Genomic DNA, 22,736 nt, shown 5'->3' with positions numbered 1-22,736 from the left:
CAAGTAGTGGTACCAGCGTTACTTCTCGTGTCATGTTGAAAACTTTATTCACGGTTGTGACGATGTCGCCCGTAAGTAACGACTCCGACTCTCCAGCATGAATATCAACAATAATTATAATCACCAACAACAATAATAATAACTTACAACAACAATAATAATAACAATCATAATAACAATAACAATATTAATAATAATAAAGTAGTGCTCCTGCAGCTCTGGAGTCAGATCATGGAGGACAAACGCACACTAGACGAGAATCACAAATTGATGAACAGACCGATCAATTAAACTCATCGATCAGATTGATCAGTCATCAAAGGAGTTGGATCAGTGAAGCTGCGTCTTCCCCGGTTGTCGACGTTTTCATCTTCTTCCGGTCGCCTCTCTGCGGAGGATACAGAAGAGAGTGAGACAGAGACAGACAACCAGAGACAAACCAAGAGTCAGACTCTGACCTTTGACGGTGAGCTGGAAAGTTTTTTCTCTCAGGAATATTAAACCTGCGCCGTACACTCTGCAGGCGTAGGTCCCCGCGTCTCTGACTGCGGGGCGATTCAGGGTCAGAGTGAAGATTCCGGTGTTCAGCGGGTCTTCCCTCATCCTCGTCCGGCCTCTGTAAACCTCGTGCTGGTCTGACTCCGTCCCATGCTCATGGACCTTTTTAGCCGGTTCAGGTTCGTCACACCACCACACCACTAAAGTGTCCTCAGGCAGGTCAGCTGTGGTTTCGAAGGGCAGCTGGACAGACTCCGCCCCTGAATCCACCTCCACCTGTTGGGCTGAGACGAGAGCAAACCACAACGTCAGCCGCACAGAAGATCCAGTCTTCAAGGTGTTGGAGAGGATCATTGCTTCTCCACAGTAATGGCTAATTTCTTTCTAGAGAAGTTTAGAGATGCCATCATTCACTTCCTGTTCTCCCCGTTCATCTTGTCTCGTCAGGACCCCACTGATCTCGCCCACTGTTCAGAACTGTACTTTGTCTTTTGGAAGCTCTTTGTTACATTTAAAGTGTAACCTTCTGTCAGTATCTTTGATTTCGTCAAAAAACAAATGGACAGACCGCAGACGCATCAGATCTGAGTCCAGGTGTCACCCAACCTATGTTTATCAGTTTCTGTGGTAACGGCGTAACACATGCGTACGTATCCACCGGGGAAGTGAGAGCAACGGCGTTCCACCATCTGTCCACCACACAAGCTAAACCAAGAACGTCGTGGGTGCTCTCTGACAGCAGTGCCAGCAACTCTGCTGCAGTTGTGCGACGTGTCGCGAACGACTCAAAAAGACACTTTGAGATGTGATGTGGTCAGAGGAAGAAAGTAGGAACTTAGAAGTGTAGAAAGTCAAATGTCAACCTTGACGTGTGGTTCGGATCCCATTTAAAAAGGATCTGGATATTAGAGCTGCAACAGAAAGCACTGACCTGTGACTTGTAGCTGCAGTACTGACCTCTGACCTGTAGCTCCACACGTGTTTCCACGCGGGGTGGTCCTGCCCTGCTGTAGACTGAGCAGGTGTAAGTCCTGTTGTCTCTGACTGTGGGGAATCGCAGGGTCAGACTGAGGTTTCCGGTTCTCAGCGGGTCTTCCCTCATCTCCGTTCGATCTCTGTAAACCTGGTTCTGGTCTTCAGGCTCCTCAGGGACGCAGGAATGCACGTGGACCTTCCTGTCTCCGCTGTCCGTCCACTCCACTTTGACGACGTCGTGCAGTTCAGCTGTAGTTCTGCAGGGAAGCTGGACAGACTCCACCCCTGAAATCACCTCCAACTGTTGGACTGAGAGGACAACGAACCACAACGTCAGCACACTTTTTGTTCAATCCTATATGTTTTTAACAGTAGATATTTCTTTTGATGCTGTGTGAATGAATGAGGAGGCGTTACCCGGAGGCTCAGCAACCTGCAGCTCCAGCGCGCTGTATGACTCAGGTGGATCTAAAAACACACGAGTCATCAGCGTCACACGAGAAGACAAACCTCGCACTGCAACACTGATTCGTCACCTTTTAAACATCACATCAGCGTGTTTCATTACTGCAAGCAGAGATGTAACGCTATCAAAAATTTACATCACGGTAATAGTGACAAATACGAGCACGGTCATCAGTGTTGTCACGGTATAGTGTAATGAAAAGTACTGATATATAAAGGGTCGAACTAACCGTCGGGAATTTCCGTTTCATCCTTAACTCCAAGTTACACGTGCAGAGTTCGGCTGGACACAGATTCCAGCATTTTTCTCCTCAAACTACCTCGGCGTCATGGCAAACGCACGCACCTCAAACCTCCGACAGTTACGGGGTCTTGTCTTTTCGGGGATGCGCCAAACAGAGCGAGGCTCCATGATAAGCACCTGGAGCCTGAGACCATCCTGAGTGTCAACACAGAATCCTCAGACAAACCTGCTCTGCCTCAAACTTTCCAGGGCTGTGGATTCTGGCGACCTCGGACCTGGGGCCCGTTTAATACCGGGCACAGCCGGCCTACATGGGGCCCTAAGCAGAAGTTGACCTCTGCCATCCCTTCCAACCCAAAGACCCTGGGGAGGAGGAGCCCTCCAATGTCAATAAAAGGTTTGATTCTGTTATAATAAGAACACACACACACTGACACTCTACCTACCGTCTCTGTTCCTTCTCCTTTTACAGATGAAGTAGATGATACCAGCAACAACAGCAACAGCAACAACAGCAACAGCAACAGAAACAGCAACGACCTCTTTGAGATTTGATGATGGTGGTTCTTCAGTCGACAACAGCATCACGATAAAATCTTAAATTAATATGACACAAAACCTTAGAATGAAACACATTTACTCTGACCTGTGTCTGGACCCTGACCTTTGACCTGTGTCTGGACCCTGACCTTTGACCGTGAGTTGTACTTCTTTGCTGTCCTGGTCTTTTCCGAACTGTCTGACGGTGCAGGTGTAGTTGTCGCTGTCGTTGATGACGGGTTTTCTCAGAGTGAGGCTGAGGTCGCCGCCGTGCAGAGCGTCGGCCCTCATCGACGTCCGGTTGACGTAACGGTGGTCCTGGTGTTGCAGGACGTCTCCGCTCTGATCACGTGCGTGGACACGGAGGGAGGAGCGGCCCCACAACACCGTGGACCCCACAGAGACGTTACTGTGGCAGGGCAGCAGGACGGACTCCTGCCCCTCATCCACCTCCACCTCCACACACAAGGCATGCTGGGAAACTGTGAGAGGACACACACACACACACACACACACACACACACACACACACACACACACACACACACACACACACACACACACACACACACACACACACACACACACACACACACACACACACACACACACACACACACACACACACACGTAATAAGCCACTGGTCTCCACGAACAACTGACGGTCTAAACATCCTCCGTCTGGGGGGGAACGCTCGCAGACAAGGGTCCGACTCTGATGGTCCCAACAGAACGTCCTGGAATTTAAACTGTTCAGGTCCTGTTGCTAGGCAACAGACCACCATCTCAACCGCCCATGATCAATGGCCAGGGGTGGATGAGGGTCTGAGGAGAGAGACGGTTCAAATAATAACCTCCTCGACAAGACAAAAGGAAAAAACTACAACAGGAAGAAGTTAAGAACTTCAGGAAGATGAACTCAAAGAGGAAGTGGCCCACCTGACCCCCCTCCTCCACAGGTAGGTATCAACTCGCTGTGACGTCCCCCATTGACAACTCGAGGTAACCGAGGTCACAAACTCCTCAGGAAAATGTTTACTGACGTCATAAATCAAGGGAGGTGGTGTCGAGTCGCCCCCTGCCGGTCATCCCAGAGAACACAGGTTTTCAGACCGCGTCTGTCGCCCCGCAACCCCCTGCCTCCCGAGTTGTGTTCAGGGACCGTCTGGAAAGCTGTAGGGTGATGGAGACAGGTTTTTTTTTTTTTCTACCCACCGTGCAGGACGACCACGAACACTGCGAACTCTTTAAAGCTGCTCATCTGAGGCGTCGGTCGATCACTCAAATACGCGGAGACACAGGCCGACAGGTGACACAGACACACAGACACGTTCTCTTTCACTTTCGACGGGAAGCCTGCACTTGTCCCAAGGCAGTCTTCATAATAAAAGCATTTACAGTGACTGCTGACAGCATCGGACATGTGGACTGCGGTTGCATTCATCCTCAATGTCATACAGACATTGAGGATCCTGTTTGTCATCCCAGGAGATCAATAATTAATAAACTGTCATTGATAACTAATAGATTACACTTCAAAAAAAATCTTGGCTTAACACTTAATTTGGGTCAAAAATATAGTCATACAACACACGTTGACTTGGTTTTTTTTGATACTTGCGCATCTTTTCACTTCCTGTCCCTACAATCAGCCTCACCTGCATCTAATTACTAACCTGCACGCAGGTGTTCATCAGAGGGGGACCGGTCTGTTCACCCTGTGCTGTCGCCCATTGTTCTCTCCAGTTTAGCTTTGGCAGGGCTCCAAATGATCTCGTCCATCCTCATACAAAGTCATTGATCGTCTAAAAAAATAAAGTCTGCATTTTTCTGACGCAACAGTAACTACAACACTGATGTTTAGACGTGCCGACCGATCGAGCCTCTGAAGACACCGGGGCGGAGACAGATTCAGACGCTGCGCTACAAACCGCCGTGTCACCGTCGCCATAGACCCGAGGCTGTGTATCGATCCATGTGACAGCTTTACTGTTATATTTTGGAGAAAAATTACACTTCATCATAAGGCGAACCAATCAATAAGTTGTGTCCACGTGTGCATCAGACAGGAGGCGAACACAGTCGATGATTTTAATAACGGTCACGTTCCATTCAGCCGAGAGGCGTCCAGGGCCTGGGGTACGGGGACATGATGATGTTCCTGTGTCGTTGGTGGACAGCAGGAGTGAGGCGGTGCAGGATGACGACCTGAAGGAAGACGGATGTGATCGAGAAGGAGACGAGAGACAGTTGGCTTTTTTTTCCCCTCAGTCGGTGGTTTTATTATAAAAGTTGACGTTTCTATTCTGACAGTGAACAAGGAAAGAAAAACTCGCTGAATTCTCCAGTACGAAAATAAAAAAAACAACATGACGATTATAAAGAGCAATAGGGGAGGGGGGCATTTCCATGGCAACACAGGGGTGATGGTGGGCACCAGGGGGTGGGGGGGGGGGTGCAGGAGTAACCATGGTAAGAGTGAGGGGGGGTTTACTCTACTATCCTCTGGTGTCGGACAGTTTAACATCTGATGACCTCCAACACACACACACACACAATCTCTCTCTATCTCTCTCACTCACACACACACACACGCACGCACACACAGTAGTCGTGTGTGTGTGTGTGTGTGTTTCAGAGCGACCTCTCTCTCTCCTGTGTCTGTGTGTGTGTGTGTGTTTGTGTGTGTGTGTCATGTCGTCAGTCTCATGACTCTCACCGTGGTCATGTGACCTGGTTCCTTCCGACGGTGACACACAGGAAGTGTCGGGACGTCACCTGTGGTCTCATCAACATTACCATTGATCTTTTCTGTGATTGGTGCCAGAATAAAAACATAAAATCTGATCATTAAAAATGGGACTCAATCAATAGTTAAAATTATCAGTCTGTCAACTGATCAGCTGATCGACTGACACTGACAACATGTCATTGAAGCGCCACGGCTTCCCGTCACACACCAACCTGGACACGTTACCATGGAGAGAGAAAACAGCTGCTCTGATAGGCTGGCAGATAAGACTCGTCATCCTCACGAGTCCTTCCTCCTCTTCCTCCCCAAGTCTGAACTCCTGCTGTGAAGCTCCACCCCCCGTCTCCCTCTGTCCAATGAGCTGCCAAAGATCCTGCCCCTCACTTTAACCTTTAACCTGTTAAAACAGTCTGACCTCTGAAACACACACACACGCACGCACGCACGCACACACACACGCACACACACACACACACACACACACACACACCTCTCTCTCATCCAGCTGCAGCTCGTCGTCTCTACTCGTCGTCATCGTCGTCGTCGTCATCCTCCCCCTCGTCGTCATCCTCTTCCTCTCCTCCCTGAGCTGAAGAGCCGGGGTTCCTGGCGTAGGTCGCGCCGCCGCCGCGGTACGCCACCATGTCCTGTCAGAGAGAAGGAAGCCGTTAAACATCCAGCGAATCACAGGTAACACTTCCACCTCTTCATCGCTCATAGAAAAGAAGTCCCTGCTCTGACTTTTCATCATCGCTGTTCATCGATTATTTTCTGTAACTAAGCAATCAACTGCAGGGCAGACGATCTTGTCTCTGTTTACACCTGCATGATCATGTGACATGTGTTCTTGGGTGTGTTAGGGTGGGCGGAGCCTGAGCCTTTGCATATAGATAATCCAAACAAAATTCACGTTTCTGCTTGTAGTCACTGTAAAACATCTGTCATGAAATCATGTTAAGACGAAGCCCCGAGGACAAAAAAATCTCACACGGCTCAAAACCGAGTCAGTGTCAGCAGTCAATCATGACGCCTGAGCCCATTTTTATATCATCAAATAACTAATGAAAACCAAACTGATCTGAAACATTTACACTTGAACGTACATCAGTGTGATGAGAACTACCTCAAATGACGGTAAGCATCATTGAAAACGTTTATTTAACGTCTACTTTGATTCATTTTTATGTCTCATCTGCTAGCACGGAGGGCGGGGTCTATGACCTATACTGCAGCCAGCCACCAGGGGGGCGAGCCAGGTGATGGCTTCACTTTAGGGAGCCGTCATGTTGTCCGTCTTTATTCACAGTCATATTCTGTTGGCAGCAGAGCCTGTCCACTTCCTATCAATGCTGTTGTACCGAAACAGATTGCAGTCCACCTAGAGGGCGCTCAAGAGGCCGACCTCTTAGTGTGTAATTAGTGTGTGTCTCTTGCTCGCTCTCACCCGGTCGTATTTCTCTCGTAGTTTCTGGGCCTTCTCTTCGTACGGTAGTTTCTCAGATTGGGACAGTTTACTCCACATCTCTCCCAGTCTCTTGGCACAGTCTCCTATTGACAGACCAGGATACTGCTGCTTCACACTGGGACGGTACTCGCTGCAGAACACGAAGAACGCAGACCTGTGCACACAAACACAGGTTCATGAGAGACACATCAGTGTAAACTGTGTGGACGTAAATAAAGTTGACTCAAAGCTTGGAACACTGTCCTGGACCCTCTCAGCATCGTGACTTTGGGGTGCGTTGCCAATCAGTTGGTGAGGGTGGCCCCACTGTGACGTCATATCATTTCTGATAAAACTTGCAGAAGAGAATTACCCAGAGGTCATAGCGCAAGTGAACAGACTGAAAATCAGCGTACGTGTAAACACGCTGCTTCTGTTTATTTTAAATCTTAGGATGTAAGATGTTACATATAAGGACTAAAATGGCATCTCATCCTTAAGGGCGAAACCAGAGTCTGAAACACGGTGACACCTGACATCGTGGTTTTCAACAAAAGAAAATGAAAGTCACAAAACGTTTAAGAAGACATATTACTCTTTTTCAATTTTTCCATTTCCTGTAGTGTTTAATATATATTTTTAATGTGTATGTAAAAGGTCGACAGAAAACACTGCTCCTGGAGTTCCAAACGCATTGTCAGTGGTCTGACCAATACTTCCATTAGATGTGTGACGTCATCCTATAACGAATGTGCACAAAAAACATCTAGCAGCTAATCTGACACGCCCCCAAGCAAAGCAGGAGCGCGGGAATATTCCTTCACGTGCTGGAGGCGGTTGACCTTAAAGTGACAAGAGCTAAAACCCAAGTGTTTCAGACAGAGTCTGAAAAGCGGAGCTGCAGGAGTGGACAGTCTGAGGAAACTTATGTGTTGACTGAACACGAAAGCATGTAAACCAGGGATGCACCAAAATTAAAATTGTTGGCCGAACCGAAAATAATAAAACACATGGCCAATGGTCGAATACTGAATGACCAAAAACGTTTTTCATTTATTTAGCCATTTTTTTCACATAGATTAAATACTCCAAATGTGTTTTTATTATGTATTGTCTTGATTTTAAAGTAAGACAAAATGTCTAAATATTTATATAACACGTTTTTTTTACATTCCAGCAGACATTTTACCACCAAAGCACAATATAACTTAAAATAAATAAGTTAGAACAAAATAAAAATAAAATATTTCTAGTTTCTCGACTAACACTCAATGGTTATGCTGTGAATGTCGCAGGCAGATCATGCTCTATTTTTGACTCATTCGCTGACATTTTCAATGCTTCCATGCTGCCGACATGTTATGTGAACCGCATTCCAAGCTGGCAGCTTTTTGATCGCGTCATTAAAAACATTGTGCGGTAAAAACTATTCAGTCTTTTCACTTATTCGGTCGCCGGACATTCAGTGCATCCCTGACGTGAACTTTTTCAAGTAATATTGAAAATTTAAATTATGAACCTGAATATGAGCATTATACTTCTTCTTTAATGAAGCTACTCGTAATGCCGTCGTCATGGAAACATGATATAAACCACAGAGCAAGTGGACATAACGCTATGAACTCCGGGTAATTCTCTTTGGCAAGTGTGCAAAAGAGGGGTCATATTAAGGGTCAGGGTCAGATTCAATGGTCAGGGGTCTGCAGGTCTGACACTTACGGGGGTCTTTTGGGTGCGTTGGGGTCTTTCCTCTTGCGGCCCCTCTTTCCGAAACCCTTGGGGGGGACGTAGTCGCTCATCTCCCTGTTGTAACGCACCTTGTCGGCCTTGGCCATGTCCTCGAAGCACTTCTTATCGGTAGGGGTCAGACCCTGGAATCACAACAGGGACACCGTCACCACCTCTGACCTTCACCGAACCCGAGGTCACACCACTAGTCCTTGACATTGAAGACAACCGACACTGAGCCTCACTTTGAAAGGTGAGAAATGGAAGTGGATCAGTGTTTTATTGTGAAGGAGCAGCACTGTGACATTAGGGCTGGCCAATCAGTGAGCTGTCCGTTTGCGGTGTGAATGAGACAGAACAAGATGCACCACATCTCACACACACACACACACAGATATATACACAGTGACTCTGGCTGTTGTAACCAATGATGTCATCAGTCTTTTCCTGCCATTTCTGCCTAATCACTCACAACTGAGGTGAGTCCACCCCCCCATCTCTCTCTTTCCTACCTTCCATCTCTCAGAGCATTTCTTGGAGAACTCTGCAAAGTTGACAGACTGCTCTGGGTGCTTCTTGCGGTGTTCCTCTCTACACGTCTGCACGAAGAAGGCGTAAGCCGACGTCTTCCCCTTCGGCTTGTTGGCGTCTTTACGCATCATGGTGGCGGCCTGAAACGGGGGGAGGAGGAAGAGGCAGGTACAGACAAAAAGAGAAAAGGGAATTATACGCGGCACTGATAGAACCGGTCGGTTATTTCATTTGCAGCTCTTAAGTTTTCTTTCTTTATTTGTTCAATCACGAATGTCACAGACCTCAATGCTCAGAGATCGATACACAAACATTTACACACAGAGCAAAAAAAGGAGAAAAAAATGAAAAGCAACAAGCATCTGCACACTGGTCGGTTCCTGAGCCGAGTCAGAACATTTTGAGCTGCAAATAATTCATCAAATGATGTTAGTTGTTTAATTAATGGCCGAGTCTGTAGACAGCAGTCAGGCCATATGTCCAAAGACGTTGTGTCCGATGAGGTCGTTTTATTTCAACGGGGTCAATACACTTCACATCGTGTGGTTTGATGCAAATATTAATTTTCTGGAATCGGGCAGGACAAAGAAAAGCAGTAAATCCCGTCGGTCAACGCCACGGAGGAATCAAAAGAAGAGATCAGAGTGATGGTCCCTGACAGCGTCGTCGTCTTTGAAAACCCGTGGTGGGGATCAATACGTCTGGATTCATCTTTGAAGAAAGACAGCAGAGGTATAAAACATTTATTCAGTACTTTACAGGCAGTCGGCACATTTGGGTGGAATGACCCTTTTTTCCAGTTGTAATAATCACAAACAAAAAAATTTAACCTTGTGAAAAATGTAAATGTCCTTTTTTTTTTTTTTTTATTCAAGTGATATATGAACACACAAGCACAACAACTTTCCCCATCTGTCCCCGTGAATCGGTCCGTTTTCGGGCCAGTTCAACCCATCGGCGGTGCAACTGTGCTGCCCGGGGAATAACAAAGGACACAGTCGGGATCCATTTTCTCTACCGGGGAATACGCAGGCCCGCGGACTGGGGCTGCACCCTCTCTGTGCCCGGCGGGGCGGCGGGACATCCCGCCGGGAGCGCGACTGCCCCGCTCCGCCTGTGCCTGCAAGTGTGCGAGCGGCGGAGGCGAAGCAGAAGCGGAGCTAGCCGCTCTCCTCCGCCGAGGTGCGCGGCTGCGGCATGTTAGCCTAGCCGCGCTAGCGCGCTAGCTCCCACAGAACAATGGGCCACCATTTGCTTCCCGCCCTCTGCGGAGCTAGCCGCCCCATCCCCCTCCGCTAGCAGCAGGCTAACTGGCTAGGAAGGCAAAGAAAGAGACATTTAAACCACACACACGTCAGAAACCACGACAACGACACTTTCCGTTAATACGTGGACAGTATTTTTTTTTGTTGGAGGGGGGGTTATCTTAGCGGCGCAGTTTTTACACCAGCCCGCCGCATCTGCAATGGAAATAACGAGCGAGTGCGACAGCTACGCAGTTTTCAACGCAGGGCTCCGACTATGCCCCGGAGAGCTCAACGTTGTGTGCACGGGACACGGCTATCTGCTGGCATTCACACTCGAAAATGGGCGTTTCGTGTTTACAACAACACGTTTCGATCGGTGCCTGGAGTGCGCACACCGGACGGCGGGGCAATGCGCGCACAGCGCACCGCCGCCAGGCTCCGGTGTTAAAGCGGCCATTTTATTCTTTTATTCGAGCTTTAATTCACGGATATTTGATCACAGCACGTCAGAAGAAGATGAAAAAAAAAAACCCGACCGGCAAATCAAAGCCAGCTCATTGTCTGTCACCGTGAATGAAATGTGCAGCAGCGGTGAGATGCTGGACCGTGGTACTCACTCGTCAAGGGGCCGACTACAGTCGGCGGCACACTTCACTTCGGTTCGGTTCTTGGGTTCGGGTCTTGGGTTCTTGTTGTTGTTTGGAGGCTGAAGACGCGACTGGAGCCGTTGGTTCACTTTCAAACTGGGTCGAGCTCGACACCGGCCCCGCCCCTCAGCAACGCCCCCGTTGGTTATTCCTGTGCAGGGGGCGGGAACACTGCCGGGCGCGATGGGCGTGGTTAGGATTAATACTCACCTGTGATTGGCTCCAGGGACCGCAAGTCAAACCACGTTAGGAACGCCAGCAGGGCGGGAATTTTACACTTACAACAGGGTGGGACTAGTTTGTGTCTCTTCATCCAATTGGCCAGAATTGTTGTTTGTCAAATCGACCGGCCAATCCTAGAGGAGATGGAGGAGGGGCGGCGACAGAGCGCAGCACAGCGACGCATGAAGATGGAGAGTGAATAAATACAGCTGTGGTTGTGTGTGGTGTTAATCTCTGGCTGCAGCGGGTTATCAATGAAAGAGGTCAATCGACAGATTGTCGATCAGCAGCTGTTTAGATAATCAGAAGATCGTTGCAGTTGTAAAATAAATGTTGTGCTGCTGACTCAGGAAACTGAGTCACTTCTCCTCTATTTTTCTTTGATTATTTCTTTACTTATTTTTTTTTTCAGATGATGCTGCAGCGCCTCTGCCTCAGCACCACACTGAGCAGAAGGTGGCGCTACAGGTAATACTCAGAATTTAGAAAGTCATCTTTTCACACAGTTTTTCCACAGTCAAGAGTATAATTAGGCTCCAGCAATGTTGTCCCGACCGGCACCACTTTTCTCAAACATCACCAACGTGTGTGACAGCAGTGGCCTTGACCTTTGACCTCTTAAGGGGTCGAGGTGTGGGACCATGTAATCCCAGTCAGTGAGCCGCCTGCAACAAAGATTTTAAAAATATATATATATTTAAATAATAAACAGGCTCTGACATAGGAAAACTGTCTGCAAATGATTTATTTTGTCTGACCAGTTTTTCATAATTCACAATTGGGCCGGCCCATCTGGCATTTGCCAGATTGGCAAGATTGCCAAATGAAGATGAAATGTCTGGACTGCAGTTTCTAGACTTTGATGTCTACAATGTTTTGACATCTCTCTCTAGACTAGACTCTGGATATCATAGTCTAGACATCACATTCTAGATATCAAAGGCTAGATACCGCTGTATAGACAAGGAATTCTAGATATCAGAGACATCACATTTTAGACATCACATTTTAGATATTACATTCTAGATATCACATTCTAGATAGGATAGCAATAGCTAAATGGGAAGAGACACAGTTGGTGAGACAAGACAAGACAGACTGTAATGGATATCATGCACCAAATAGAAGTGAAAACAATTCAACAATTACCCAGGAACAAACAAAGAAATCAAAAGGGATGTAGATGTGAACAAGAGTTGTGTTTGAGATGTGCATCCATGTATGAGTGATTTGAAAATGAATGATGTGAGTGAAAAGAAGAAAAAAAAGAAATGTGAAGGAAGAAGAAAAACAAAGAGAGATATCAATAAATCGACATAATCAACTGTGATGATAACAAGTATTAGAGGCAGTTAATACTGCGGTGATAACAATACTAATACAAACATTATTATCATTATTGTATATAAACAGTGTAAATGTTTACAGGAGGAATATTGATGGTCCTCACACTGCACCGCACCGCACCGCACCGCACCGCACCGCAGACTGATTTGAGCCTCTCCGGTTACCGTACTGTAGCACAACAGGAAGCTGTTTGAGGGTTTTGGCGGCAGCGGTCCGTTGGCCTCACGGAGTCCTGACCATGGTCCTGACCAGGTCCTGACCTGACACCTTCGTCTTACAACGCCGAGGGGACGTGAGCTCGCAGTTCGATGGACCCCGAGCAGCTGTTTCTGGATCGGTTCAAGCCCAGCAGTGAAGCGGTCAGTACACTCCTCACTACAACAGGAACTCCGTTGAGAAAAGAGCGAATTTTCAGGATTATTCGCCTGTGAGCGGCGCAGGCTCCACGAGAGAACAAAACGTAGACTTTGTCAGAGTCACGAAGGTGTTGTGCTGAGTTCCGCTCATACGTGACGCACGTCGCACCTCAGCTGTGTAGTTCTGACAGTGGTAAAACACTAATCCGTCACGGTGACGTTTCTGTCGTAAACCCATGATGTTGATGATGGTACCGTGTTGTGTTTACTGACTGTGGGAGATGTCGGACTCTTCGGCTCTCATTGAAATAACCTGTTGTTCATGCAGGAGGCGTGCTGGTTAAAACACATCCTCAGCTTCGTCACACAGCAACTGTGTCCGCTGCTCACTGACCCCGCCCCCCCTGCTGCCCACGACATATTGACAGGTCAGTCATCCAATCAGCCTCCAGGGTTGTGTTGCCAGGTGAGGTCCTGAGGAGCTCAGGTCCAGTTGTATTCATTATAATACCACTGCAGCTAATTATCAAGCATTCAATTACACTGTTACACACGGAGGGAGACTTTCACGTTACCATGACAACAATAAACCTGTGACACACTGCGTCACTAACTAATACAGGTGAAGACCACAGCTTCAGGTCAGAGGTCACCCCTCCTTCCACATGTTTACTGGTGTTGTTCTATTGCAGGAGCAGTGCGGCCTGATTTGTGCGTGTCCCTGAGTGTGTGTGTGGTGAAGACGCTGCTGGAGAACACGAGTGTCACACACACATTACCTGTCAGTTACAGGTACGACCACAGGTCACTGCACCTGTCTGTCTGTCTGTCTGTCTGTCTGTCTGTCAGGTTTCACTCACATCTGTGAAGTGTGTGAATAACATGTTGCTTATTACAACGTTCAGCAGCATATTTTATGATTGATTGATTGATTGATTGATGACTGCAAGTGGACCTCTGACTCAGAGCGAGTCATGTGACTTTTATTATAGAGAAGTCCCTTTTTGTTTCACTTTGACAATCAGGAGCCTGTTGATAATCAATAATCATCAGCTGCAGCTTCTCACTGATAAAAACAATGATTAAAAACGGATTCTATTAATCTGTAATTGTCAGGTCTATCGTGTTTTTATTTTACCTCTGACCTCACTCATGATCCTGTCCCCAGATTGGTGTCTGTCTCCGAGCTGGTTTCCAAGCAGCACCTGGCCTGTGTGGGTAACCTGTCCTGGAGCACCACTCAGCAGCGAGCGTGGACGAAGGAGGCGGAGCTCTCCCTGCCAGGTAACAAGGCTCTGCCGCGGGTCAACTTGTTGCTGATTGGCTGTCTGAGAGAGGGGCGGGGCGGCGAGTTGAGGCTGATGGACGGCAGCGGGAGCCTCAGGTGTGAGGTGAGTCTGAGGCCGAGTGATGCAAGCAAGGCTATACCGTATAAAGATGAGGTCCCGCCTATACACGCTCTCGACCAATCATGAGTCAGTGTCAGCTGTCAACCATGAAATCTCATCCTGGTTTAATAGCATCAAATAACGAATAAAAACCAAACTGATCAGAAAAATGATCACTTGAACACACATCAGTGTGATAAGAACTAGTTCAAGTTTACCTCTGATTCTCCGTCACCTGTCTGTCTCTCCGCAGTGCCTGTCTCCCTCTCCTCGCTGGCTGAATCATCCCATCTTCCTCCCTCACTGGAACTACATCCCCCACAATGCCCTGGGGCAGGATGAGTCCGGAGGCTGTGTGGAGGTTGTCAGTTCTCCTGTGCTGCTGTGTCCGGGCCCTGAGCCGGGATTGGCTGCTGGTGCTGGAGCAGGGGCGGGGCCTAGCAGAGCGGTGGGAGTCAGAGAGGCTGGAGCTTTGCTGCACAACAGGTGGGTCAGCTGACCTCTGACCCCTGAGGTCACAGGTCTCTCTGTCTGTTATGTTCCATCTTTATCGGATTCGTCGATAATGAAGAGCCTGTGAGTCTGGTACTCTGTCTGTCTCTGTCTCAGGGTTCGAGGACAGCGAGTGTCTGTCTGTGGACAGGTGGGCTCAGTGTGCCCTCTTCTGGTCGTAGCAGGAACAACCTTTTTCTTCTTCACACTGACAGAGGAGCGACAGTCTGTGCCTGTCCTTGTGAAGGTGAAAGACACAGATCGATACACTGATCGAGTTTAATACACTGACCAAATCAGTTTTGAAACAGTGATCAGTTTTGAAGCCCGCCCTCTCTCTCTCTGCAGGACAGCAGCAGGTTGTCGTGGTCTCAGTGTGTGTGTGTTGGTCAGAGTGTGTGTGTGACGGCGCTGCGCGTGTGTGTCCTACGAGGCTGGAGAGGAAACAACATCCTGAGTGTGACCGACCAGTCTGAAATACACACAAACTACACACCGACACGCACGCCTTTGAAAGACACACACACTGAGTCAGACACACAGCCATCCACGGTGTTGCATGCTGACGTTGACAGCTTTGAGGAGGCGGAGCCTGCGAGAGATATCATGCAATCGAGTGTGAGGTTAAAAAAGGCCAGAGTCATCAGTTACCAGGTAATACACAGAGGACACTGAGCTCTGATTGGCTATCAGAATGTTACTTTTTGTTTAAGTTTCCTGTGTGGTAAGCCCCGCCCCTCTCCTCTGATAGGGCATGGTGACTGAAGTAGTGAGTGAGGGGGCGGGACTCTATGTGGTTGACAGGAAGGTTGGTCTGTGTCTGGCCTATCAGCCATCTCTGAGGAGGACCCTGAGAGCAGGCGACTGTGTGGAGGTGAGTCACAGGACAGGTGAGACCCTGCTGCTCTGTGATTGGACCAGGTTGATAAAGTTGTATTGAATTTCATCCCTGCAGCTCCACAACGTCCACTTCCTGTACCAGCCCTGTCCCGACTTCCTTCCCATCATGCTCTGTGCCTGCCTGCGCTCCAGCCTCAGGGTCACCGGCTTCAGCAGGGTTGGCGCTCCTCAACGTGACTCCACCTGTCCGGGTGATGGGGCGCTGCCGCGGTTACTGCTGGAGAAAAACATGGGCGTGTCCGAGTACCTGTGGACGTGTCACCTGAGCTCACGGCTCTCGCGCAGGTGAGGCGGGGACGGGCGACGTCGGCAGCTCTGCCCCCCTGTAGACACAGAGCAGGAACTACAACACGTGAAGACAGACACATCTGAAACGTCACTTCCTTTATTTACTGTCCAGACTTCCTGTCCACGACACGTTTATGATACGTTGAAGCATGAAATATGACGAAATTCATTCAGGTCTTTAAATGAAAACCAGCTTCAGAGATCTGAGACTGTCTGTCTCTCTGTTTCCAGTCTGTCTCCCAGTGTGTTGCAGCAGCAGCATTGTGTGTGTGTCTTGTCCTGGAGGCTGATGGAGTTTGTATGGAGAGGAAGAGGAGGAAGAGGAAGGAGAGACATCTACTCAGAGATGTTGGAGGAGCCTCACACATGTCCTCTGACTCAGGTAGGTACGGTCGCCCCTTATAATTTGCTTTGTCAACGTAGCGCAGTGTCTCTACAGTAGTGTCTCTGTGTCTCTACAGTACAGTGTGGACCCTGCAGTGTCGCAGTACATCAGCGTTTCAGAGCTTTGCCGGTCTCTACTGTCAGATTGCTGGTCGTCGGTGTCTCTCAGTTCTCTGTTGCCTCCTGATGGATCCAGTCTGACCAGATCTGAGATCAATGCAGCCCTGGCCTGGTCTTTCAGGACTTCTCTGAGTTCTGACCCCCAGAACAGCCCCCATTTGGGAGAGACACTAGGGTAAACTGTGACCTCTGACCTAGGTTATACAAGTTATAACTGTGTTCGGATAAACATCGGAGTTATGACGTGTTTATTACATGTTTCAATTTTTTTTTTAAAAGTCTGACTTGTTATCACTCTAACAGACGGCGCCCCCTGCTGCTGGTGGGGCTGTTGGAGCTTCCAGCACAGACGTCCGAGAACAAACACACCATGCAGCTCAGAGACGGGACAGCAGCAGTGACCTGTGTTGTCACGGAAACCAGTGGCGAAGAGGAGGGAGGCCAGAGGGCGGCCTTCAACACTGCCTGGATAGGTACACCACATACGGCACACACAAACATACAGAGGTTAAAGGTCAAAGACTGCAGGTTTGATAAATGTGTGTGCGTTGCAGGTTGTCTGGTGTGTGTCCATCAGTTCACCATGGTGACGGAGAGATTCCTCCAATCAGATTTCCCCTCCTACCAACACCTGGACCAGGATCAGTTCATCACTCACAAACACTGCATGTACACGTACACACACACACACACACACACACACACACACACACACACACACACACAGAGGCTTTAATGTTTTCCTCGTGTGTGTGTGTGTGTGTGACAGAGTTTATCTGCAGTTTTCTCTTGACCACCTCCACATCCTGAGTCCATCTGTCGCCATGGTAACACACCTGAGACAGAGGGGGGTTGAGTCAGAAGGTGATGTCACAGAGGGAGAGCAGCCAGAAGAAGAAGGGAGGAAGAGGAGAAAGAGTGAAGAGGGCCCAGCTTCCGCTGTTGCCGTGACAACGGGCCCCGTTAGCGGCGCCTCCCGGCCCTGTGCTTTCATGGTGTTCAGGGTGGAGCAGAAGGAGGGCGTGGCCTGGAGGAACGTGGGAGCGGAGTTGGATGTGGAGGGGGAGGAGTTGATGTTGTACTTTACTGTTCGGGCTGCTGTGATTGGCCCAGTGGTCTGCGGCGGGCAGGACCCAAAGAACGGCCCAATGACAGATAGAGAGATGGGGAGGGAGGAGAAGAAGGTAAGAAACACACGTGTGTGGGTGTCACATCCCACGGTCATGTTACCTGTGATTAGTATGTTACCTGTGTGTGTGTGTTCGTGTGTTTGTTTGTGTGTGCGTGCAGGTGGTGCTGATGTTGTCAGGTGTGTCTTCTAGATGGTTCCCTCTCCTCCAGCCGGGATGTTTCTACAGACTCGTCGCTACTAACACTCAGGTAAACTCCCCTGTGGCTGCTAACGCCCAGACTGTCTGACGTTGTTGAATGATGAGATGTGAAATATAAATGGACTTCCTCTCTGGGACAATGAATGTCTGAGGAGAGAATCACAAGACAAACTTGATGTTCGTCAGGATCCCAGTGTTTTGACTGGCTATGATGTTTCTGGGCGGAGCGGGGTGGAACTGCACACTGACTCCACCCTGCAGGTCCGATCGGATTGGAGGTTCCACACTCTTACACGCCCACTGTTACTGCCCACCTGCAGACAGGTAAGGCGCACACACATCTTGTACAAAAATGAGCCTAAAATATCCGCTAACATTGAGGGGGCGGGGCTTATGACCTATACTTCAGCCAGCCACCAGGGGGCAGAGTCTGTGGCTACAACACATCATGAGAAGATGAAGCCTGTGCTCTCTCTCTGTGTGTGTGTGTCCTCAGGCTCTCTCGCCCACAGTCCTGTCTGTCTCTGAGGTCCTGGACTGCAGGTAACCACCATTCATATCACAATGACGCCCCCCTGTGGCTACCGCCTTCATAACCATGCACTGAGAGGTGTGTGTGTGTGTGTGTGTGTGTGTGTGTGTGTGTGTGTGTGTGTGTGTGTGTGTGTGTGTGTGTGTGTGTGTGTGTGTGTGTGTGTGTGTGTGTGTGTGTGTGTGTGTGTGTGTGTGTGTGTGTGTGTGTGTGTGTGTGTGTGCGTGCAGCTCAGAGCTGGTGTGTTTTCAGGGTCTAGTGTGTGACAGGATCAGTTTGAACAACAGGACGTCCGACTCTGGACACACAAACATAGGTATGTACACACACACAGTGTGGATGTAAATACACGAGTGTTTGTAGAAACAGCAGATTAACACATTCACACACACACAAAAACTCTGATGTGTGGTCATGAAAACCTTCAGGTGTGCGTCTCACCATGTGTGACCGAAATGGGAGGAGTCTTCAGGTGTACCTGGACTTAAGACACACACCATACCCACCAGGCTTGTTGCCGGGCAACACACTGCTGCTGTCTGCTTTCCAGAGGAGGCTGTCCAGGTAACACACACACACACACACACACACACGCATACAGATGTTGTTTTTGCAACAGGAGGTGGAGGTAGTTTTTCAGTTTTGAGTTACGTCTGCAGATCACATGGTATAACCATGTCATGAACAGCCGTGTGTTACCTGTGTGTTTCGTGTGTTACCTCTGTGTAACGCTTGTTTTTCAGGTCAGGAAATGTGTACTGCAGTTATTTACCTGTCAGCTCGATAACTGTCGTCTCACTGGGAGATACCAGGTAACGTTAAAATGACGCAGTCATGACATTTGATTTACAGTTTGTATCTTTTTTAATCTTTTTCTAAATTTAATTTTTATTTGTGTCAGATCGGCTCCGCCTCCTCCTCCTCCCATGATGCATCTGGGTCTTTGGGCTCTGGGCAGGGAGCAGATGTCGAATGTGGGTCAGGTCAAAGGTCACGTGGTGTGTTTCCTGTTTTTGCAGCTGCAATGGAGCTGCTCACTGTGTGGGAGTGTGTACACACAGGTATACACACACTGTACACACACACTCACACACTGTACACAGGTATACACATACTGAGTCGTGTAATGACTAGAAAAGCGTATATAAGTCCATTTACACAGGTAGACACACACACTGACCACAGGTAAATATTTCACGCACTGTACACATAGCTATATGTATAAATGTATCTGTGTGTGTGTCTCTCTCTCTCCAGTCTTGTTCCAGTTCTCAGTGTCGTTCGACCTCCTCAGTCTTTCAGTCCAAAGCAAAGTAAGAAACCCTTCTTCCTGTGAAGACAACAATGTGATCAATACAAACAGATCAATACATCATCAATCACCACTGTGATCGATACGTCAACAATCTGATCAATACAGACAGATCAACACATCAATAATTACCAATGTGATTGATACAGAGAGATCAATATATCAACAATCACCACTGTAATCGATCCAGACAGATCAGTACCTCAACAATGACCAATATGTTCAATACAGACAGATCAATACATCAACAATCACCAAAGTGATTGATACAGACAGATCAATATATCATCAATCACCAATATGATCAAAACGTCAACAATCTGATCACCCCAGACAGATCAGTACATCACCATCTGATCAATACACACAGATCAATACATCAACAATCACCAGTGTGATCAATATAGAATGATCAATATGTCATCAATTGAGATGATCAATAGAGACAGATCAGTATGTCACTTATCAATAATCTGATCAATACACCATCAATTACCATTGTGATCAATACAAAAAACACCAATCTGGATGTGTTCATCAGATTGGTGATTGATGATGTATTGATCTGTCCATATTGATCACATTGTTGATGTATTGATCAGATAGGTAATTGACGATGTAACGATCTGACCATACTGATCATGTTGTGGATGTATTGATCAGATTTGTCATTGCTAATGTATTGATCTGTCCGTATTGATCATGTTGTCGATGTATTGATCAGATTGGTGATTGCTGATGTATTGATCTGTCCGTATTGATCATGTTGTTGATGTATTGATCAGATTGGTGATTGACGACGGAACAGGTGAGGCTCACGTCTGGTTCTCAGGTGCTCTGGTTCGTCCTCTGCTGGGATTGGCTGATTCTCAGTGGGAGGGGCTTCAGAGGGCCCTCAGGGTCAAAGGTCATATCAGAGTCTACCCCCGGGGCCGGAGCCTGGTCAGTATCACTTCCTGTGTGTGGCAGATGTCACTGCTGAGACACACCTGTCTGTCTCATTACCTGTACCTGTCTGTCTCATTACCTGTACCTGTACCTGTACCTGTCTGTCTCATTACCTGTACCCGTCTGTCTCATTACCCGTCTCTGTCTCTCAGGTGTCTGATGCTGACGACTCTCTCCTCCACTTCCTGTTGTGTGTGTGCAGCAGTGATGTTGTGTGTCGCCCGCTCTCTCTCACCTGCAGGACACACAACAACCAGAGACCAGAAGGTATACACACACACACACACCGCTGTAAACAACATGATTAGTGTGTCTTTGTGGGACTGAAGTCGTGACTGAGACGGAAACAGTCTGCGTCTCTGTCCTGATGCATGAGCGTCTGTTTCAGAGATGAGGAGGTTCAGTCGAGGAGACAGAGACTTCGTGACGAGGGTGACTCCACCTCTCCAACTCACCTGTCTGACTGTCACACCTGACGTCACGTGACCTGTACCCGGCTCAGCTTGCTGATCCGAGCCCATGCTTCACAGGAAGTGGTTTGTGGTGCCACTCTGGACCGGAGAAGCGGCAGCGTCTTAAACCTGGCTGGACTTGTCTTTACACGTTGTTATATCCACGTCACCACCAGGTGGAGCCGTCATTCAGCATTCACACTGATTCATTTTGTTTTCATGTGGAACACGTTCATGTAAATTATTAAAGCTTTCGTTTTTTTCCCCCAAAGTTTGCTTCAGCTCTTATTTTACACCCAGCTTCTTGTTGTCATGGTAACACAACAACAACAACAACATGAACACTGTTAAAATGTCAGCAGAACAGGAAGTGAGCAAAAACATCCAACTAAGGAAAAAAGAGATTCACAAGTGGACCAGAGGGGGAGTGTGTGTGTGTGTGTGTGACAATTCTCTCTATCACCTGAGCAGGTGTGAACTGCCCTGTCAAACCTTTATGATCCAGTAGGGGGCGTCTGAGCTCCTCCTCTCTTCTGCTGTTCAACTCGGCTCAACTGCAACAAGCTGCCCTTGGCGACTGATGACACTTCAACCGCTAACTCTCTGATTGGCTGCTGAGGAAAGAGGAAGTGAAAGCTGTTTTGTTTTGTTGGTTTTTTTTAATGAAAGTGAAGCATTGGGACTTTCCAGGGACGATGTGTTCAGGTGACTGAACCACAAACTGCTGACAAACTGGTTACATGAGTCTGTTTCGTTCTGAAAGCTATCTGTACCGACACGCACACACACACACACTGTCTGAGTCCGAACAGTATGTCTTTCTCTGGAAGGTTCAGACTTGGGCTGTGTCCGAAATCACCCCCTAACTACTATTTAGTGCCTTCGCCATTTTCTAGTGGTGTCCGAATTCTTAGTGAAATTTCATATACCTTATATAGTGCACTGATTGTATCCCAGAATGCATCGTGAAAGGTAGTGGACAACCGGCGGTCACTAACCGAGCAATATATACCACGATGCATTGCGCTTCGACACAGGTGTGTCTCGCAGCAGCAACACGTCTCGGCCTTCTCTCTCTTCTCGCTCTATTTCGCCTAATTTTTGTCAAAAACCATTGAATAATGGTGAAAATACACGCGGACAATTTAATATTCGCGGGCATTTTACCGAGACAAGCTAGAGCGGTTTTGTGAGTATTCCGACAGTTTTTTTTTTGTTGTTTTGTTTAGCAGGAAGGAGAAATGTGATTTGTGGCGCTCAAATAATATAAGAACAGAGCAGCGCACCACAACAGAAACATAGGCATATATATATGTTCAAAATCCCTTTATAGTGAGTAGGGGGTAGTGAATGAGTGGGTGATTTCGGGGACAGCCTTAGTGAAATGACCTGAAGTGATTCAGGAAACACTCCCTATCTCCCTTAGGAAACACTGGAGCATCCTTTATACCAAAGGCAAGGACAACACTGCCCACAATTCATTGAAACCCTCTAGTTGCACCAAAAGAGCCACTGACTACGTTTACATGGACACAAATAATCCGAGTCTTGACCTTATTAATAAGCATGAGACGTTACTTTGATTATGATGTT

At 48.0% G+C, this 22,736-nt stretch overlaps 3 protein-coding genes across 11 annotated transcripts; 1 reads left to right on the top strand and 2 right to left on the bottom strand.

Annotated features, from left to right (window-relative positions):
* Window positions 1–18: 18 nt before the first annotated feature.
* Window positions 19–20,983, bottom strand: LOC118284538. 9 transcript variants are annotated; one of them, XM_047336261.1, is made up of 8 exons: window positions 20,967–20,983; window positions 3,938–5,964; window positions 2,872–3,204; window positions 2,629–2,778; window positions 1,891–1,941; window positions 1,456–1,782; window positions 459–782; window positions 19–388 (listed from the first exon to the last, which is right to left on the bottom strand). In XM_047336261.1, the coding sequence occupies exons 2-8, from the start codon at window positions 4,203–4,205 to the stop codon at window positions 294–296; spliced, it is 1,548 nt and encodes a 515-aa protein (XP_047192217.1). In that variant the 5' UTR covers window positions 4,206–5,964; window positions 20,967–20,983; the 3' UTR covers window positions 19–293. The 9 variants fall into 9 exon arrangements, with proteins under 9 accessions (XP_047192217.1, XP_047192216.1, XP_047192218.1 ...); XM_047336260.1 differs by lacking the exon at window positions 20,967–20,983 and adding an exon at window positions 19,009–19,032; XM_047336262.1 differs by lacking the exon at window positions 20,967–20,983 and adding an exon at window positions 19,001–19,024.
* Window positions 4,978–11,201, bottom strand: LOC118285269 (high mobility group protein B2-like). The gene is made up of 5 exons (XM_035608790.2): window positions 11,042–11,201; window positions 9,159–9,317; window positions 8,638–8,789; window positions 6,919–7,093; window positions 4,978–6,121 (listed from the first exon to the last, which is right to left on the bottom strand). Exons 2-5 carry the CDS (start codon window positions 9,306–9,308, stop codon window positions 5,996–5,998), a joined length of 603 nt encoding a protein of 200 aa, XP_035464683.1. The 5' UTR covers window positions 9,309–9,317; window positions 11,042–11,201; the 3' UTR covers window positions 4,978–5,995.
* Window positions 12,800–21,414, top strand: ctc1 (CTS telomere maintenance complex component 1). Its single transcript, XM_035605559.2, has 25 exons — window positions 12,800–12,999; window positions 13,325–13,424; window positions 13,689–13,788; window positions 14,165–14,387; window positions 14,638–14,870; window positions 14,994–15,123; window positions 15,225–15,530; window positions 15,628–15,750; window positions 15,832–16,061; window positions 16,296–16,446; window positions 16,526–16,743; window positions 16,872–17,041; window positions 17,123–17,237; window positions 17,338–17,752; window positions 17,859–17,948; window positions 18,086–18,223; window positions 18,396–18,442; window positions 18,662–18,747; window positions 18,860–18,995; window positions 19,175–19,243; window positions 19,333–19,492; window positions 19,689–19,744; window positions 20,529–20,685; window positions 20,844–20,958; window positions 21,080–21,414. Exons 1-25 carry the CDS (start codon window positions 12,949–12,951, stop codon window positions 21,175–21,177), a joined length of 3,717 nt encoding a protein of 1,238 aa, XP_035461452.2. The 5' UTR covers window positions 12,800–12,948; the 3' UTR covers window positions 21,178–21,414.
* Window positions 21,415–22,736: the final 1,322 nt, after the last annotated feature.

The sequence above is a fragment of the Scophthalmus maximus genome, chromosome 12 (assembly GCF_022379125.1).
Source record: "Scophthalmus maximus strain ysfricsl-2021 chromosome 12, ASM2237912v1, whole genome shotgun sequence".
Classification (NCBI taxonomy): domain Eukaryota; kingdom Metazoa; phylum Chordata; class Actinopteri; order Pleuronectiformes; family Scophthalmidae; genus Scophthalmus; species Scophthalmus maximus.
This window is presented reverse-complemented; position numbering and strand designations above follow the sequence as displayed.

Coding starts and splice junctions, on each gene's coding strand:
- LOC118284538 (XM_047336261.1), bottom strand. CDS start 4,205: ATGACAAACAGGATCCTCAATGTCTGTATGACATTGAGGATGAATGCA. Junction 3,205..3,937: donor GTTCGTGGTCGTCCTGCACG/GTGGGTAGAAAA, acceptor GTCCTCTCACAG/TTTCCCAGCATGCCTTGTGT. Junction 389..458: donor TTTCCAGCTCACCGTCAAAG/GTCAGAGTCTGA, acceptor TATCCTCCGCAG/AGAGGCGACCGGAAGAAGAT.
- LOC118285269 (XM_035608790.2), bottom strand. CDS start 9,308: ATGATGCGTAAAGACGCCAACAAGCCGAAGGGGAAGACGTCGGCTTAC. Junction 7,094..8,637: donor AACGCACCCAAAAGACCCCC/GTAAGTGTCAGA, acceptor TTGTGTGCACAG/GTCTGCGTTCTTCGTGTTCT. Junction 6,122..6,918: donor TACGAGAGAAATACGACCGG/GTGAGAGCGAGC, acceptor TCTCTCTGACAG/GACATGGTGGCGTACCGCGG.
- ctc1 (XM_035605559.2), top strand. CDS start 12,949: ATGGACCCCGAGCAGCTGTTTCTGGATCGGTTCAAGCCCAGCAGTGAA. Junction 18,748..18,859: donor CTCTGGACACACAAACATAG/GTATGTACACAC, acceptor GAAAACCTTCAG/GTGTGCGTCTCACCATGTGT. Junction 20,686..20,843: donor ACCCCCGGGGCCGGAGCCTG/GTCAGTATCACT, acceptor TCTGTCTCTCAG/GTGTCTGATGCTGACGACTC.